This window comes from Apus apus, chromosome 2 (assembly GCF_020740795.1).
Source record: "Apus apus isolate bApuApu2 chromosome 2, bApuApu2.pri.cur, whole genome shotgun sequence".
NCBI lineage: Eukaryota > Metazoa > Chordata > Aves > Apodiformes > Apodidae > Apus > Apus apus.
The window spans coordinates 10,273,359-10,290,520 of record NC_067283.1 but is presented as its reverse complement, the minus strand read 5'-3'; the positions used below and the strand labels follow the sequence as shown (position 1 = coordinate 10,290,520).

General features: G+C 35.4%; 1 protein-coding gene across 1 annotated transcript in view; it reads left to right on the top strand.

The window, feature by feature from the left end:
- Positions 1-15,805, top strand: part of NCAPG2 (non-SMC condensin II complex subunit G2) — a 42,243-nt gene extending 26,438 nt beyond the window's left edge. The window contains exons 17-28 of the mRNA XM_051610565.1: positions 264-334; positions 603-756; positions 953-1,126; positions 1,642-1,758; positions 1,870-2,013; positions 4,509-4,608; positions 5,219-5,403; positions 6,150-6,293; positions 7,040-7,143; positions 9,974-10,071; positions 10,469-10,571; positions 15,442-15,805. Coding sequence (XP_051466525.1) covers positions 264-334; positions 603-756; positions 953-1,126; positions 1,642-1,758; positions 1,870-2,013; positions 4,509-4,608; positions 5,219-5,403; positions 6,150-6,293; positions 7,040-7,143; positions 9,974-10,071; positions 10,469-10,571; positions 15,442-15,493 — 1,446 coding nt within the window. The 3' untranslated portion in view covers positions 15,494-15,805. The remainder of the gene's footprint in view (positions 1-263; positions 335-602; positions 757-952; positions 1,127-1,641; positions 1,759-1,869; positions 2,014-4,508; positions 4,609-5,218; positions 5,404-6,149; positions 6,294-7,039; positions 7,144-9,973; positions 10,072-10,468; positions 10,572-15,441) is intronic.
- Positions 15,806-17,162: the final 1,357 nt, after the last annotated feature.

Below are 17,162 nucleotides of genomic sequence, written 5' to 3'. Positions count from 1 at the left end.
AATGGGGCCATAATTATGGTAGTTCTGACAGTTTGTTAGAAAGCTGAATAAGGTAATTGATAATTGACCTCTGAAAATAGAAATCAGAAATTTCAGATTTGAAGCCACATGTTGTTACAAGCTTCTTTCAGTTCAATTTCTAGTAAAAAAATGGAAAAAATTATTTGATAGAATTTAATCATCCTTTTTCAGTACTCTCTGTAGTTTTGTGTGCATGTGTGTATCTGAACACATACATAATACCATGTACTTTTTTATCCTAGGATGACCGTTGCACGACTCCATTGGTTATTCTGGCATCCTTTATGCCCCCTACTGCTATTCCTACCTTCAGGTACTGAATTTTAAATCCGAAATATGAATGACAAGAAATCTTTTGTTGACTGTATTTGTTAATTTTTCACAACTTGATGTATTAAGTGCCCATGTGGACAAAGTAATCCACTAAACTCAGTAAGTTAGTAAATTCTGAGGTGCAAATATGCCTTTGAGCCATTGGTGAATATTTTTTGATATTATACTGGTTGATTTCCTTAGAATTATTTCTGCACTAATGGATGTAAAGCTAATTAATCTCTTTTGTTGTTTTTTTTTCTTTTCAGCTGTGGTGTGATCTCCAGACTCAGAAATATTGACAGTGGAGCTAACCAAAACAAATACTCTACTCTCATAGACTGCATGTGTCGCTGGGGTCAAGTGGGACATATTCTGGAATTAGCCTGTGATTGGTTGTCTGACACTCTTGCCTCAAAGAAGGTGTGCATATGCATACATCAAAGAATTAAAGAATTGCTAGATTACATAAAGGCATTGGCCTTTTTTTTTTTTTTTTTTTCCCCCCTAATGAAAGAAGCCTCAAAAGGCCATAGTATTCTGATATTCTGCCTTGGAATTAGTTGTAAAGTAAGAGTCTAACAGTATTGTACTGGTTTCATCCTTTCTTCTCATCTAGAGTATTAAAGCATCTAAACGACGAGTTCAAATCCATGTAACACATGAGTCGAAGCCAGAATTAGCACTTGACTACATTGAATATTTATTGACTCATCCAGTTAATCGTGGTTACCTACTGTCAGTTCCTAAAAAGAAACTGAAGAAGCTTTTGAAAATTCTCAGTGCTGCAAAGGTAGGATTCTCTGTACCATAAACAGGGCTTATAAAGAGTGCTTAACAACATATATTGCCTGACTCAAATTAAAGGCCTGCAAGATAAATAAATAAGATTAATTATTTTTTCTTCCCTCCCATAAAAATGTTTTCCTATTCTAAACCACTTATATTCTAAACTAGACTTATAATAATTCAGAGTTGTTTATAGATGGTATATTTAAACTAGCTTGTCAGTTTTTAGGTGTCTCCAAATTTTTGTGATCTAGTGTAGAGCATTTTTAAGGACTTTTGGAATGTACAAGTAAGGCATAGTCTGAAAATCAGCTATTGCAAAATGGAAGTATTTGAAAGTACACCTGTTAAATTTTGGGGTTTTATGTTTGGTTGATTTGTTGGTGGTGGTTCATTCTGTAGGGGTTTTTTTGGGGTGTAGGTTTTCTGTTTCTTAAATCTTTTGTTTAAATATGTTGAAAAAACCCAAAACACTTAAGGATTTTCTGTAAAATATAAATTTAAACCTTGATATTTCAGGATGTTCTTGGCTCATTTCTCAAGGCAACTGATGCAGGCTCTGGTAGCTGCAGTCAAGCAACTGGCCTAAGAGCCTTCAGCCTCTTTTGCAGGTTGAGTATTCATCTTCAGAACAAGGTATGGTTAGGCCTTATTGGAATAGGCTGGCGTTAGAGCTGACATCTTAAAGAAATTCCAGGAGAATTAGAAAGACAATTGGTAAACTTCTATTTATTTATTTTTTTCTAGTTTTCTGAAGAAGGAGAAGATTACCTTTCACTTCTGAAGGAGACAGGCAATTGGATAGAAAGTCAAGTTGTACCTTTTGTACTAGCAAGTGATCAAGAGGACGGCATTTCAAAACACAATAATGTTTCTGAATTAATTATCCAGGTTAGAGGTCTCTTACAACATAAACTGCTGCCAATCTGAAAAGCCATATATGTAGCAATTGTATACTGATAAATATAGTGCACTGCAGTTAATGGAGCCCACCAAGTGAATGAAATATAGTCTTGAGTGCTCTGAGGTTGCAGTTTTGTGCTTTTCCTTTGATTGCTTGAAATCACATGCTTTTTTAATTGGTTTGAAATTGGTTATAACCATTATATATTATAAATATAAAAAATATAATCACGCATACCTTATCAGTTAAATCATGTAATTGGAGTGAATAATGCCTTGTACTCATCTAAATTTCTTTCACCTGCTAGTGCATAATATATATTTTAATCATATTTGTTGAAGTGAGGATGGGAACATGTTTTGTTTCACACTTGTGAAAATGCTCACTCAAGAAATTTATGGCATAGCAGATGATGTAACCTGGGTCTCCCAAACTTTAGGTTTCTAGCAAGTAGTTCTTGTCCTCAATCTCTCGTCTCCCTCATATTAAATAAAGGTAGTGTTTATGCTGTTTTATGTAAAGTGCATTAACTTAAAGTTTGTCACTGAACCTCAGTTCTGAAAAGGAGAGGAAAATGAGTTGATGAAAACAAGTGTCTAGTTACCTGTTATATTATCACCTAATAACCTGTTCTTCTTTAGCCTAGAAGGTCTTGGAAATGACAGAATCATTGCAGCTGGATAGGTTCTGTTGAATAGCATAATAGATGACTTAGAGGACCAGGAAGTTGGTGTGATTATGAGAGAGGATTTAGACCTAATGATGTTTGCTTGCTTGCTTCCTTCCTTTTCTTCCTGCTTCCTCAGAAGAAATAGGTGAAATTATACCATGAGGAACTCATTATGCTTCATTCTCATGCTGAGTCCCATAGAACCTATCTTTGGAACTTCAGCAGAGAGATAGGATGTGAATTACCTGGGAATTTAATAATGAGGTGGTCTCTCTTGTACTAAATCCTGCTGCTGCAGCCAAATGGGTTTTTGAAAAGTATAAAGAGATAGTAAACTCAAACGTAGTTTTTTTTCTGGTACAGGTTTCTTGTGTGTTTTATATGCCGTTGTCTCTTCTCTCTGAATGAAAAATTAAATATGCATATTGTAACTCTTTTGTGGCTTTTTCAAAAGTTTGGAGGCACAGAACTTGGCCTTATAGAAAGACAAGACACAAAATAAGGAATCTACCAGCATTACCACAATGTTTGCAATCAATTTCTGAGGTTTGAATACAAAATGAGAATTAGATGTTATTGATAAGCAGTAAGATAGGCAGTTACCACCTTTAAAACATACCTGACATATTACTTGACTAGCCAGTAATGAAGCACAATGATCTTTACTAGCAGATCTTAAAGTCTATTTGTATCATTATTTCCAGAGAAGAAATTGAGGTTAAAAACTGGTGTGACTTGTCTGGAAGTCAAGAAGAGAATCCACATGCTTGTTAAGCAGCTCCTGTTTGCCTCTCACCTTGTATACTCTCTTTTTTATTAGAATGATGTATTGATTGTTCTTTTTAATTGTTTGGAGTGTATATTTGGTAACAATACTGGCATTAAAATCAGACCTAGTTTGTCTCAAAATAACCATATATTATACAATATTTACAGTTCCTTCTATACAGACGTATATGAAAGGGGCTAGGGTGGCTCCTCTTACTACACTTACATTTCTCCGTCACTGTCCCTGTGACATGTCAGTTTCTCCTTTCCTTCTCTGCTTGGTCTGTTACTCAGTTTTGCACTTGCAGTTCCAGACAGGGATTCACTGGGAGGCTGGTCTCTCTAAGCCACTGATTTGTTGAGTGAGGCTGATAGGCCCTCTTGAGACAAACCCCAACATCGCCACTGGCAGTGTCCCTTACCCCTTACCTTCATCTGTCCTTTTAAAGAAAGTATTTTATTCTATAATGTGGAGGTGATTTTAGCTAGTTTAAAATTATTTTCTGTTACATTGCCATGACATACCACTTAGCACAAGGTGGATTTTACATTTAGGTGTGGGTCCTTTTGGAGTTGGGTCAAGGTAAAGATGGACTAATTCTAGTCACAGTCAGTGTCCTTGAAGAACCCAGCTCACATGTACATAGACTGATTAAAAATTCTGTACTTCACTCTGTCTATACATTAGTATTACAATCTGTTCAGTATGTAACGTGTCTCTAGGGAAGAGCTCTTGTATTCTGTTTTTAATTTTGCTGTTCAAGATAGAGATATCATATTCTGCCTCAGTAAATGTTAAGTATCAGTGCCTCTGATCTGAGCCTGAGTAAAAAAGAGGATGTACTGCCTTTTGTGAAACTATTTGCTGGAGGAAAGGACAATGGAAGCATCTGGAGAACTGTTTGGAACTCCTGCTTTTCAGAGGTTGTGAACTGAGTAACTCCAAGTAAATGCACCAGCTTTCAGGGCAGCTTGGCTAAGATTTACTGAAGTGTTACTTTATATAGATTTTGTTTCTCGTATACTTTTCCATCTCTTTTCTAGGCCTACCTGACGGTATGTAAAGATGTCATTATGGTTGGCCTTGGCAATCTCACATTTCAAGCTCATCTTTTAGAGATGGCTCTTTCAGTTATACAAACAGGTACAGTATTTTGTATTAATATCAACATCTCCATGTATACTTAGCTGACTTTTCTTATATTAGCAGAGCTGTTGCTTTTAGAATTTCAGAGTCTGTTTCTCAGAAACCAGTGTATACAGCTTATGCTAGCTAGTAGCAATAATATAGTCAGAAGTTACAGCAGCTTTTCAGAAAGCTGGAAAAAAGCAGAGCACCAACCCAGAACCATATAGTTATGGCTGTATAGTTCAGGGTTTATAAATAAAGTGCTTTTAATGCATATAAAAAGTGACTTATGTATGCTGAAAAGATATTTATCAGTCTGCCATAGGAGACATTATTGTAGTACTATTTAAATTTGGCTCAGGTTTGGAAAGTTATGTCTATAGTACAGACAGAATTGGAGCTCAGTTCCTGAAGAATCTACAATTTTGATCCTTATACTTCAAGAATTGGAAGGAGAACTGGATTTATACTTACAATATTGATTTAATTGTATGAAAATTTCAGCTAAGTATGCTCAGAAACTAAATATATTGTTTACACTTGTAAACTGAGTTACATTCCAAGCTTGTACCTGAAGAATATCTCATGACAGTTTTTATATAGTGATATTTATCTCTTTCTCTAGACAGAGGTGGCTTTTGTGCTCCGATGTTACTGAATGCTCTAAAAGAAATTATTGAAGTGTCTATAACTCAGAATACTGAGACGGATGAAGTGGCAAATCTTTTCCATGCTGTACAGACTGTCTTCCAGAAAGTTTTAGAATGTGTGGCATGTAGACTCAAGAAACAGCAGGAAGAAGGGATTCAGGTATTATAGGACACTTAAAATTGCTACTTAATGTGTAGATGAATCTGTATTTTTTACGCAAATGTGTTAACATGCTTTGAGGTTATTATTTGAGTCAACAGCTGATTAAATATTCAGTTAAATTTTCTAAATTTCCTTGTTACCATTTTTTTTATCCATTGTTGATCTCATCATGACAGAAAAAGGAGTAAATTAGAGAATAATGCATTCTGTTACCAATGAGCCTGAACTACCCCAGTGCTTATATGTTATTAATTTCAGCTGTAATTATATAAACTTTCTCAACCCAGAGCAAATGTTCAGATTATGTATATAATGATCTTGTGAGGGAGAAGTTGTAGTTAATTTATTTAATTCTTTTCAGCCTGAATTATATCAGCTTCAAAATATGTATGATTTCCTAAAGTTCTTCAAAACCTCCTATCTTCACAGAAAAGTTAGCTTTCTGTATTTTATAGCAGAAACTAGACAGTTGGTCACTCTGGAAAAGGTGCTGGTCTTCTTTTCAGGACTTCTGAAAAATATTCCAGTCCTTCTTTGTTACAAGCATTGATTTGTTTGTTTCTCTCAAATTGATAGCTTCCAAACATGTTGCTGATTCCCTCACTGATCCCAGGTGACTAGAATCCCTCAGTAGCTTTCAAAGTGTGACCTGCACTTCTTCGACTGAGAAGCTTGCTGAAATCTTTCAATTATACTCAAGCAGTCTGAAAAAAAAAAAATTATCTGTTTTCCTTTGTTTTTAGTTGATTCGGTCTATAGAGATGCCTCTTGGAGAATTCATACATGCAGTCCAGTGCTTGAATTCAACTTGCCCAGCAGTTCACCAAGGTGTTCTCTCTACTCTCCTGGCTGCAATAATAGCAGAGATAAATTCCGTGCTACAGAAGGTAAAGTTAGTGCTGACTTTTTTTCTTTTTACACCTACTGCCTTTTCAACATTATGTTGGAACAATACAACTATGCTCAGAAAGTGTGATCTTTGTACTGCAGTTCAAGATTTTGTGGGTACTGGCATGAAACAAACAGGTAATTTTTTATGTCATCATTTCGTCTTACAGTGCATCTCAGATTGATGAATACAGCTGTGTAAGAACAGAGTTGTCCTGATAGCTAGTTCACTGTCTGCCTCTGACAGAAGACTTTAGAGAATAGGCAGTGTTAGAGATTAACAACCTGGTTTTTGAGATGTTCTCTCTGTATTTGTACTGGCTCTGGCTGGGAAGGAGTTAACTTTCCCCACAGTGGTCCCCAGGGTGCTGTGGTTTAAATTTGTGGCTAAAACACAGTTGAGGGCACACCAGTGAGTTTTGGCTGTTGCTGAACAGTGCTTGCACAGTGTCAAGGCTTTCTTCCCTTCACTCTTGCCCTAAAAAAAAAGTAAGCAGACTACAGTTAGGCAAGAGATTGAGAGAATATACTGATACAAAATTTTTTTGTGTTTAGGCTTTCTAATTTAAATGTGTTTATTTGGGCATAATACAATAGCATTAAGGCTACTGAAAGAGCACACAGGAACTTCTATTTAAGAATAGGTCTTGGTTAGTGTGATTATTGAAATATAGATATGTTTTGATGTCTTCTGCATGCATATATTTTTTTATTTACTGTAATTGTTGACTTTTTTCCTTTTTAGGCTTCCAATGAAAAAGACTTAACTCTGCCAAAGACTTTTTCAGATCTTCCTCCTCTTTCAAGCACTTTAATGGCCATAACTATGAAATCAGTTAACGTTGTCAGGTAAATGTTTCAACTTTCATTTGTCCAAGGTTGTTGCTAGGGTAGAACAGTTTATAAGCTATCAATAAAGTTTTAACTTCTAAATTCAAATAAATTGAGGAACTTGCAAAACTTACCTGCACTACTTCATAATTCCTTTCACTTGGCATATTACTTGTAGCTATTGATTGCAGGGGTTGGTTCAATTTACAGCACTGTCCATCTAATTGAGGTCTTTAATCATACATCTTGGCTTCCTTCTTTCATATGATACTTATAAACATTAGTGCCCTCGGTATAGAGGTATTTAGATGAGATAATTTTTAAAATAGAAATAGCATTCTGAAACATGACGATAACTGTACTACAGCTGTATTAAAGTCACAACATTCAAAATAAAGTATCTGAGTCCTAAAAAGCCCCCAAAAGCAGGGTTAGGTAATTTTTTTTTTAAGACTAAACTTAAACTGTTGGGTTTTTTTAATTCACTCTATTTAGCGGGTACGGTGAATATTTTCTAAAATCTTGTTCGTTCTTGACAAATGAAACTGCTACTTTGGACCGGATTGTTTCTATGATCATTTTGATACACATGTATCTCCCTTCAAATATTTATCTTTTTGGTGTAAAGAAAATCTAAGTGAGGAGATAATTTACATTTGGTGCCACTGATGCATTTGGACTGAGACTACTTTTAAGGTTGTTTCCAATTATTAATCTATATCGATAGGCCATAATCAGAGACCAGTAGTAAATCATTCAATATATCAGAAATTACCATCTTTCCACAGCAAAGCAAAAGCTTTCAACATTACAGAATCTGATGTGAACTTCTGTTCTGTAAACACACAAAAATCATCTTGCACCAGGTTCTGCAGCATCTGTTATCAGCTACTAATTAGTCTCTAGCACTGAATTTCAGTCCTTGTTCCAGTGATAACATTGAGTGACTTGGCATTTTTTGACCAATTCTGTATCCTTTCCTTCAGTAGGAAACCAATTACCTGTCTCTTTTATTTATATGTATTTGTAAATAGCTTATTGTTCTGTTCTATTTTGTCTTTGCCTGTAGGCTTGTGAGACCCTTGAGAGGGAGGTGGGGAAAGTCACCTGCATTGTGTCTTACACAGGTCAATAAATTAGTGTTCCTTCATGGAACTAAAGAGTGTGCTTACTGACCTAAACAGTGATAACAACAATATCAAACTCTGATTGGAACACTATTGATTAGCAATTTAAGAGCAGTAAGAAATGGAATTGATAGTTGGTCAGATTAGTCCACATAGAATAAATATACGTAATAAATTATGTAATAAAACTAAGGTAATGAATCAGTGACATCGTAGTACTTATTTTAGAACTTAAGAGGTTTCACCTTGCTCAGCTCTTTGAAGCAATATTTGAGCTTTTACAAAGCTTATTTACTGAATTACTAGTGGAGGCTGGTTCTTTCCTGAGCTTCATACTTCATTTTGATATTCTAGCACAATAAAAGCCTGAAAGGTATTTATGAGGTTCATTTTTGGTAACAGATAATAACACTACTCAAGGTATTTTGAAGTATTTTAGGAATGTTATTGTAACATATACTGCTCTCCATTTCCCCTTTACTTTTTCACAGAGCATTTAGTTTTGTGCTCTAAGGGTAATGGGCACAAGTTGCTCCTGGGGAGATTCTGATTGGACACCAGGTAAATTTTTCACCATGAGGACAGTCAAACATGGGAATAGTTTCCCAAGGGAAGCGGTAGATTCCCCCACATTGGACAGTTTTAAGTCTCAGCTTGACAGGGTGCTGAGCCTCCTCATATAAACTGTAGTAGTACCTAGAAAGATTGCACCAGATGATCTTTGAGGTCCCTTCCATCATGGCTTTCTATGATTCTGTGATTCTATAAGGATTATAGATCTTCTCCACCCCTCTTGTTCTTTTGTCTTCTCCCTTGCTTTTGAGAATTGCTTCCCATTTAAATTTGTTGTTTTTATCATAAACACTATAATGAACCATTAGTGGATTCATTCTGTAGCATAGCCTTATTCCATAGTGCAGCTCAGCTTGATTGCTAGAACTCTTCCTTGACTCCCTTGCCTTGTTTTTAACTTAATACATGTCCCAAAACACCTGTGAAGTCTGCTGGTAATAGTGTCATCTCTTGTTAAAAGTGAGTCTCTTAAGATACATAGAGAGTTAGTATTTATCTCAGAATTTGCAATGAACAGTTGTTTTGATTCTGTTAGTCTGTCCATACTTTCAATATCTAAAATGTAGTTTGGAAGTGTTTGGGAGCTATATTTAGTTATAAACGTTCTTCACTGTTTTGTAATTGGAAACCCATTTATTTTAATTTTTATGAGATCTGCATTTTTAGACCACAGAGTAACTTAAACTCTGATTTTTGATTAGGCTACAAGTAGTAATGGTTTTCTGGGTATGAGCAGTTACTGACAATCCATTGGAGTCACAGAATGTATTTTTTTTAAACCCTGGTAGAAACTGAAGTTAGACATTTCAATGCAAATTACACAAATTCCAGTAGAACCATTCCTTTTTTTTCACAGATTGAATTTCCCAAAATAGTCCACAAGCTCTTCGTTTCTCTTAACAGCTACTTATTCTGTGTACAAACTTTTTTTTATTTTCTTCCCAAGCAATTTACCATTCTTCCAGCTCAGATATCCCCAGTTCCAGAAGCAGCATGTTGTCTTCAGTCATCCAGTAATCACCACTTTGTCCTGCAAGGTATCTCTGAAGCTGTGGTGGCAGAACAGCATAATCACAGACTTGTTGGCTTTAGTTCTGTTTTGAAAGAAACATGTTTTCTAACATATTTTTGCTTGATTTTTTCCTTAGGTCATTTTTAAATGAATTAATGGAATGCATTCTCTCTGAAGAAATCGAAGGGATTTTTAGTCTAACAGCTACTGTCTGCATTCTGATTATAATTAAAGGTCAGTCAAACCATTTTTCTGGTGTTTTTTTCTGTGTCCTCCATTTTGAAAGCTGAGTTCTTACACAATTCAGCAGGTACTTTCCCTCATCCTGTTAAGTTTTCATTTTTCTACAGTATTTAAGGTTATATCTCTTGTAAATTATGTTGTTAAGCTTTGGACTTTCAATCTTTTTGTAGTGAGTTTAAAAATACAACTCCCTGTAACTTGTAGGGTCCATCTATATTCTGATTTGCTGAAATACAATCCAGGACCATGACAATCTAATTTAATATCTAATCCTTCATTAAGCAATCTTTTATATTAAAAAAAAAATCATAATAAAAGCATGCAGGGTTTTTTAATTGAAAAGTCATTATTTTTGTCCAACTTCTCAACATAATCATATTTCAAATAGGCAAGCATAAGGCTTCACTTCTAAAGGATATTGCACCTGCCATTCAAAGGAAGCTGATGACTTGCAAGGATGCTGCCATGGAAGAATCCAGCACCACTGAAAGGTAAATGTGCTGTGGGAAATTAACTCTCTTTGATACCCTCTCTGCAGTAATTGGCTGTGTTTTGTACTTTTGTAAGGCAGAGCATTCTGAATGACTGCAAGGTTTAAAATAGTAGTTAAAACACTGTGAGATATTGAGCCCAGCACAGTATAAAATTTCCTGCCCATATATTTACTGTGATTGCAATCTTTAGATATTTAGATTGGGTTTTTGCATTTAATTTGAACGTGTTACGACTTCATCTTGTACATTGCAGGATCCTGTTCTGTTAGGAGCTGGTGTGGAACAAAGCAATAGTCTATTAACTGTTCCTTATTGCTAGATTTTTCTCCCACATTTTTGGTATTTGGCATTTGAACCGGCACCTCTGCAGGCAGATGGTAAAAATTTAACTGAATGTAATGATGACTTTAAGACCTTTCCACAGGGGAATTTATTTTGCTCTTTTTTGGGATTTTGGTGTCATATATGATTGACTTTTAGATTTTTGGGGGATAAATTTCCTCCACGTGATTAGCTATGTTGTATTTGCAGTCATTTACTTTGGACCTGCCTAAGGCAGGCAATCATGATGAATGCTTTAGCCTTAAGTGTCTCAAACTTGCTTAAATCTAAAAAATTTGTTAACACGTAGACTTCTGCCTAGTTATCGAACTGCCTGTGGAATTAGAAAATATGCAAAGTAGACATTAAAAAGCACAAGTGTAAAATATGAGGGGAAAAAAATGACAGTTATGGACATTCATCCAAAAATACTGAGAAAGTTATTAACGAACCACAGTGGCCTGAGCATGTGGAGGCCCTTGCAGTCTTTTAATTCTTCAAGTTGATGATCCTCACTGTTAAGTCAAATAGTGGATGTAGAGTAGACAGACTTAAAATTAAAATCAAACCCACTTAATTTTACTCAACAGTCTCTTACGTGGCCCTCAGACATAAGCACTCTTCCACAGTATGCTCTTCTGGTGGATCTGTGGCCTGAGGCTTGTTCTCTGGCATTGTAATGACGAGACATGGACCTTTGGTGGCTGTGCTGTCACTGAATTGGTGTCACTGATTTAAAGCCAACACTGAAGTTAAGAGATGCTACTGTATGAAAAGTAAGATAGTTTATCAAAGAGGCTACATGGACTATATCTCTTTCCTGTAATGGTACTTCAAATCCTTAGAGTTTGCACTTGAGTTGTATCAAGAAGCTCAACAGCTACACTGAGTAAGTGTTCTGGCAGTGGTAGAACTTTTAGAGGGCTATGGAATTGGAATTGGTTCAGAAGTGCAGAAGGTATACCAGGACATAACCATAGAGTAGCTCTGTTGTTGCTAAAAATAAAATAAAATACATTCACTCATTCAAGTCTGCTATTTTATCAGAGCCAAAAAAAGTATTAAGTAACTCTCTGTAGAGATGTATAATCTTAAGAACTAGACCAGAAAGTTTTATGGTATATATGAACCACTTCAGTTATGTCCCACCAAAAATAAGATTTACTTTTTAAAAAATAAGATAAAAAGTAATCAAAGCCAGTGCACCCTTTGCTTCAATATCTTGTCTGGCATAAATAAACAGAAAACAGAAACTTTGCTGTCAAGAGTTTGAGAGCTTTCCACATAGGACATTGTGCTGATGTAGCAGAAAATTGATAAAGAAAAAATAAATTAAAAATCACTGCATAATGTGACTTCTAAAACTCTAAAGGACTTTGCTTCCTAGGTAGATTGTTTTAAGTAGTTGCTTGGCTGTGAACAAAATTTATTTTGGTTCAGGAGTAGCTGAAAAACAACATCAAACAAAAATAAACAAAACACACTTTTTTTTTTCCCCATGAATTCATTTTGCTTTGGGTTGCCAAAGGTTCTTTTAGGGTATTTTTAAAAATAATAGTAATTATCTGGAAAATAAAGATGAGCAGCAAAGTATCATGATTCAGTTTGTACTTCCTTTAATCAAGACAGTAGAAAAGGCTGAGAAATTAAAGCAAATCTTAACATGATTAAATAAATAGACACATTAAAATGAATGATTGCTGCCACTTGAGTGCACTACTTACTATAAATTTCAGTAAGAACACAGATAATTGCTTTATGAAACTATATGATCATCCTCTGCCCGGTGAACAGGGACAGATCAACCTAGAAGTTGGGGCAGATGAAGAGAATAAGATGCTAGAGTGTTTTGTTTTTGTGATATCTGAATGGCTACCTTTGTATAGTACAAAACCAAGAGATAGTTGCAGATACAAGGAATATGAATGTAATGGTGGCAAGTATTTTTCACAAGAATAAGATTTGCAATATGAGAACAGAATTTAGAAGCTATCACACAGTTTTGCAGAATTTGGGAGGATTCCTGTTTTTAAGGTATGTTGGGAATTTTTTCTTTTCACAAGGGTAAAAGAATTAATACAGAAAAAAGGCTAGGAGGAGGTTCTTCAATGATTAGGTTTTGCTTGACTAAAGCATGTTTACACTTCTTCAGATAGACGTAGAGTTGGACCAAGCTGGGCCTCTAGTGTCTTCTAACATGCCACTTGTAGTGCTGTGGTTCTAGTGTGCTGATGTGTCATTAAAATGTGGTTATATATAGTGTGAAATGTGCCCCGTTGTTTGTAAACTATTTCATCATCTATTTGTTCATCATCTCTGTTTATCAAGCCCAACAATATTAGTTATGGTGTGCTGCAAGCTAGATCTCTGCTCATTACTTTGAGCACAATCTTATAACCCACAGTGCTGCACTGGTGTGTGCTAAAATATATTACTGTTTATTTTTAACTCATATTTAATAGTATTGTTACCTTTTGCTTTTGAATGTATTATCTTCATAATAACTCCTTCAGGGATTATTTTATTTAATACCCAGGTACACCAGGAAATAGTGACATTCCTTAATTTCCCAAGAGACTTGGCATTCTATGCCAGCATCTTAAATTTAGTCTTAGAAGTAATCTATTACATATTAGCAAAGAAAGAAAAAAGTAAAAATGCTGTCTGGTGTAGTGATTAACGTGCTGTCCTTAAACAAGGAAATGTTGCAGTAATTCAGAAGCAAAACTTTTCATTGTTATTTAGTCATCCTCCTTCAGTTGAGTTAGCAGTTTAAGATGGCCCTGTGGGTATATAATTGTAACATCATATTTTATTATATTTAAATATTTATACAATTCATTACGTATTTGTTATGTTTAAAATAAGTGCTGTTCAGTGCACTTAAAAATACTGGACAACATATTGTATATTGAGAGGATTCCCTCAAGTAATGGCAGACACATTAGTTTAGCTTAAAAAAATGCAAATATTTGTCTATTTAAAAATTGGGAATAAAGTTGTCAGTGCAGTGATTTGGAAGCTAGAGAAAAATGTTTTTTAGATAGAAAACTAGGTTTAATAATTTAAATGCTAATGGCTGTGCTGAAAGGTATTTCTTTAGTATTTTCATTCAGCTAGCTTCCCAAACTCTTATTTGCATTCTTGTTGCATCTGTAAATATTGATTCTTGACTTGTTTTCTAATACAACTTTGTGTGTATGATTTGTCTGCCACTTATCTAAAAGATCACTAGACAGAAGCCTGGTAAAACTGACTAGAATTTGTCTGTCTGGGGAGGCACACAGCTCATGGTGGCTCCTTGTCCTCTGTGCTGCTGGTACGTGGTCCAGCATTACAGATCTATTGTTTTATTAACCTTAAATTCTAACAAACTAAAATCTATTCAAAGTAGCCTTGTGTCTAAAACTACAGTGCTTCTTATACTAATTTCATAGTACATTATACTAGTAACTTATTTGGACAGTTGAGTTTTATCATGGAGTATAGGATATAGCACAAAGAAGAGGAACATGTGAGATACCCATGGCAGTCTGCATTCAGGGAGCACCAAAATCCAATGTGCTGCTGTGAAAATGCAGAGCTGCCTCTTGTACTTCAGGTCTTGGTGTCTCACACTGAATGCTCTAACTCATCATGATTAATGACCTTGCTTATTTGGGCACCAGTCTAGGACTCTAATAAAAATATGAAGAAAACAAAACAAAAACCCACGAGTGAGAAATACAGGTGACATAATCTTTTACAAAAAAAACATGAAGGTAAAGTTGATGGTGGTGAACAGTGAAATAATGTTTTGACAGAAGACTAAAGTGCCCATTTTTGGGTTTTGAGGATACTTAGGGCAGTGTTAGAAGAAGTTGAGAATGCAACTACAAAGGCTAGGTGAGTGACTGTCAGGGAATGCACAAAAAGAGAAAAGGGCTGCCAAATGGGAATGTCAGAGCTGACCTTTGAGATTGGTTAGGGAGTAATGTGAGACAACAGTGAGCCAGAGAAGGACTAAATTGGGTGTATTTACAGCTGAAGGAGGCAGCTGCTAATAAGGTTAAGGTAGAAAGCTCAGGCTTGGAAAAAAATTGCCACAAGTGAGGAGAAAATTTATGAAGACTGGAGAATGAGGGAGAAAGGAAAGAAATAAAAGACTGAAGCGTGGTCTTAGTATGAATTATCAGTAAAGGATTTGACTATTTATATTTGGAAAAAAAAAAAAAAAAGAGTAAAAATGCTGTTAAGAAAATGAATGAGTTCTTTAAATAGGTGATGAAATATTAGAAAATGTGCCTGAACTGACATAGTCATTTAAACTGGCGTGCTGTAGATTACACTATAGCAAGAGATGATCAGCAGAAAAATAGAAAAGTTGAAAGAAAAAACCCCCAAATATTTCAAGAGCAATTTGTAAAGGCATATTTAATACTTAAACTAATACGGAATAACTTGTCAAAGATCATAGGGTAGCTATGCTCTGAGAATCAAATAGTCCAGGATTGATTTAGCACTTAGCATTTCTAATCCTGTTATGCATTGTTTTATGCCATTTCAGAATCCTGTATCAATCATCTCTGAAAGTTTTGGATGAATTTTTGAATCCTTGACCAGGCAGAAGCTTTTGTCATGAAAACTGAAGGAAGGAAGACGTTTTTAAAAATCTATTATTTTGTAAGCTTATAGCTAAAGCTTGTTTTATTTTTCTGTACATTCAAACAGGCAAAATGTATAAAAATGTGTATAGAAATCATGTAACAGTAAAGATTTTTTTCAAACAGTTGTAAAGAGTTTATTCTGTATTAAAGTGTCTTATCTGAGGGGGATGTAAAATCACTAATTTTTATAAAACAAATAATAATTGTATCTTATATATTTTGAGATCGAGGTAGAATTTCTTCAGTCCCTGGAAAACCTGTAGAGCTTATTCCTAGAGGTTATAGAAAATAATTTCATCTTTTGAGACACATGAAGGAGAAAAAAGGAATTGAGAATAGCCATTATGAATTCACCAGGGGCAACCTGATTTCCCTTCCTTTTGAGGAAGAAGAGAGAGCAGAGAATGTCATCTTTCCTGTCCTTAGCAAAGATTTTTACAGGCTTACATAGATTCCTTACAGCCAAATCGGAAAGAGATGGATTGTATGGGTGGGCTTAGAAGGGGATGGGACACTAGTGGCATTCCTTAGGGCAGCTACTGTTGCCAATACTCTGATATTTTTATTAAAAGGCTGGGTGATGGGATGAAGTACAACGTCACTCTATTGTCATATGACAACAATTTAGGAGCAGCGGTTGATACGCTGAGGAGTAGGATTGTCTCATTCAATGGGATCCTGACAAGCTGGACTTAAGTATCAACAAATCTCATGATGTTCAACAAAGGCACATGCTCTTCTACCCATAACAGAGTAATCCTGTGTAACCAGCATAGGCAAGTGCAGAGGGATCATCTTGCTGCTGTCTTCACTGCCTGGATGAGGATTAAGAGAAGACTTTTCTCAGAGGTACAAATGAAGAGAATATGAGGCAACAGGAACCATTTGCAGCAAGAGATTCTTGTTGGGCATAAGAAAAACAAAATCAGTTACGAGACTGAATTGAACATGGAATGGGAACAGGTTGCTCAGAAAGGCTGTGGAACATCCATCCTTGGAGATGTGCAGAACTTGACTGACACGGCCCTGGGCATTGTGTCATAATTTTGAAGTTGGCTCTGCTTAAACTGAGGGTTGCACCAGGTTATCTCTTGAGCCTCCTCCCACCTTGAAGATTTTTCTGGTTCAGTGACAAGTGTACTGGAAGGGAAATTCCTTAGCTATTAAACAAATACTTAATACATAAGTTAAATTGTTCTATATGTAGCTATTTTAATAAATTAATAGTAGTGATGTTGATAATGCAGACGCATAAGCCACTTACTTAATTTTGTTCCTGCAACCAGATGCTCTCCTAACACTAGTAATAGAATGTTGATTGCAGAATGTTAATTTGCCTTAACTGAGATATCTGTAAATTGGATGTTCAAGCTCAGGGTGTGGTTTCACACCATCCAGCAACTCAGCATCACTGAGCTTCTCACTCACTCATTCCCAGCGGCCTGGGGAAAGAATTGTAAGGGTAAAAGTTAGAATGACACTTGTGGGTTGAGATAAGAACAGATGAAGGTGTTTTTTGTTTTGTTTTGTGTTTTGTTTTGTTTTTAATGTAAGGAAAAGAGGAAAAAAAAAATAATAGGAAAGTAAAACCTAAGACTGCCAGTGATGCAAATGAAAACAA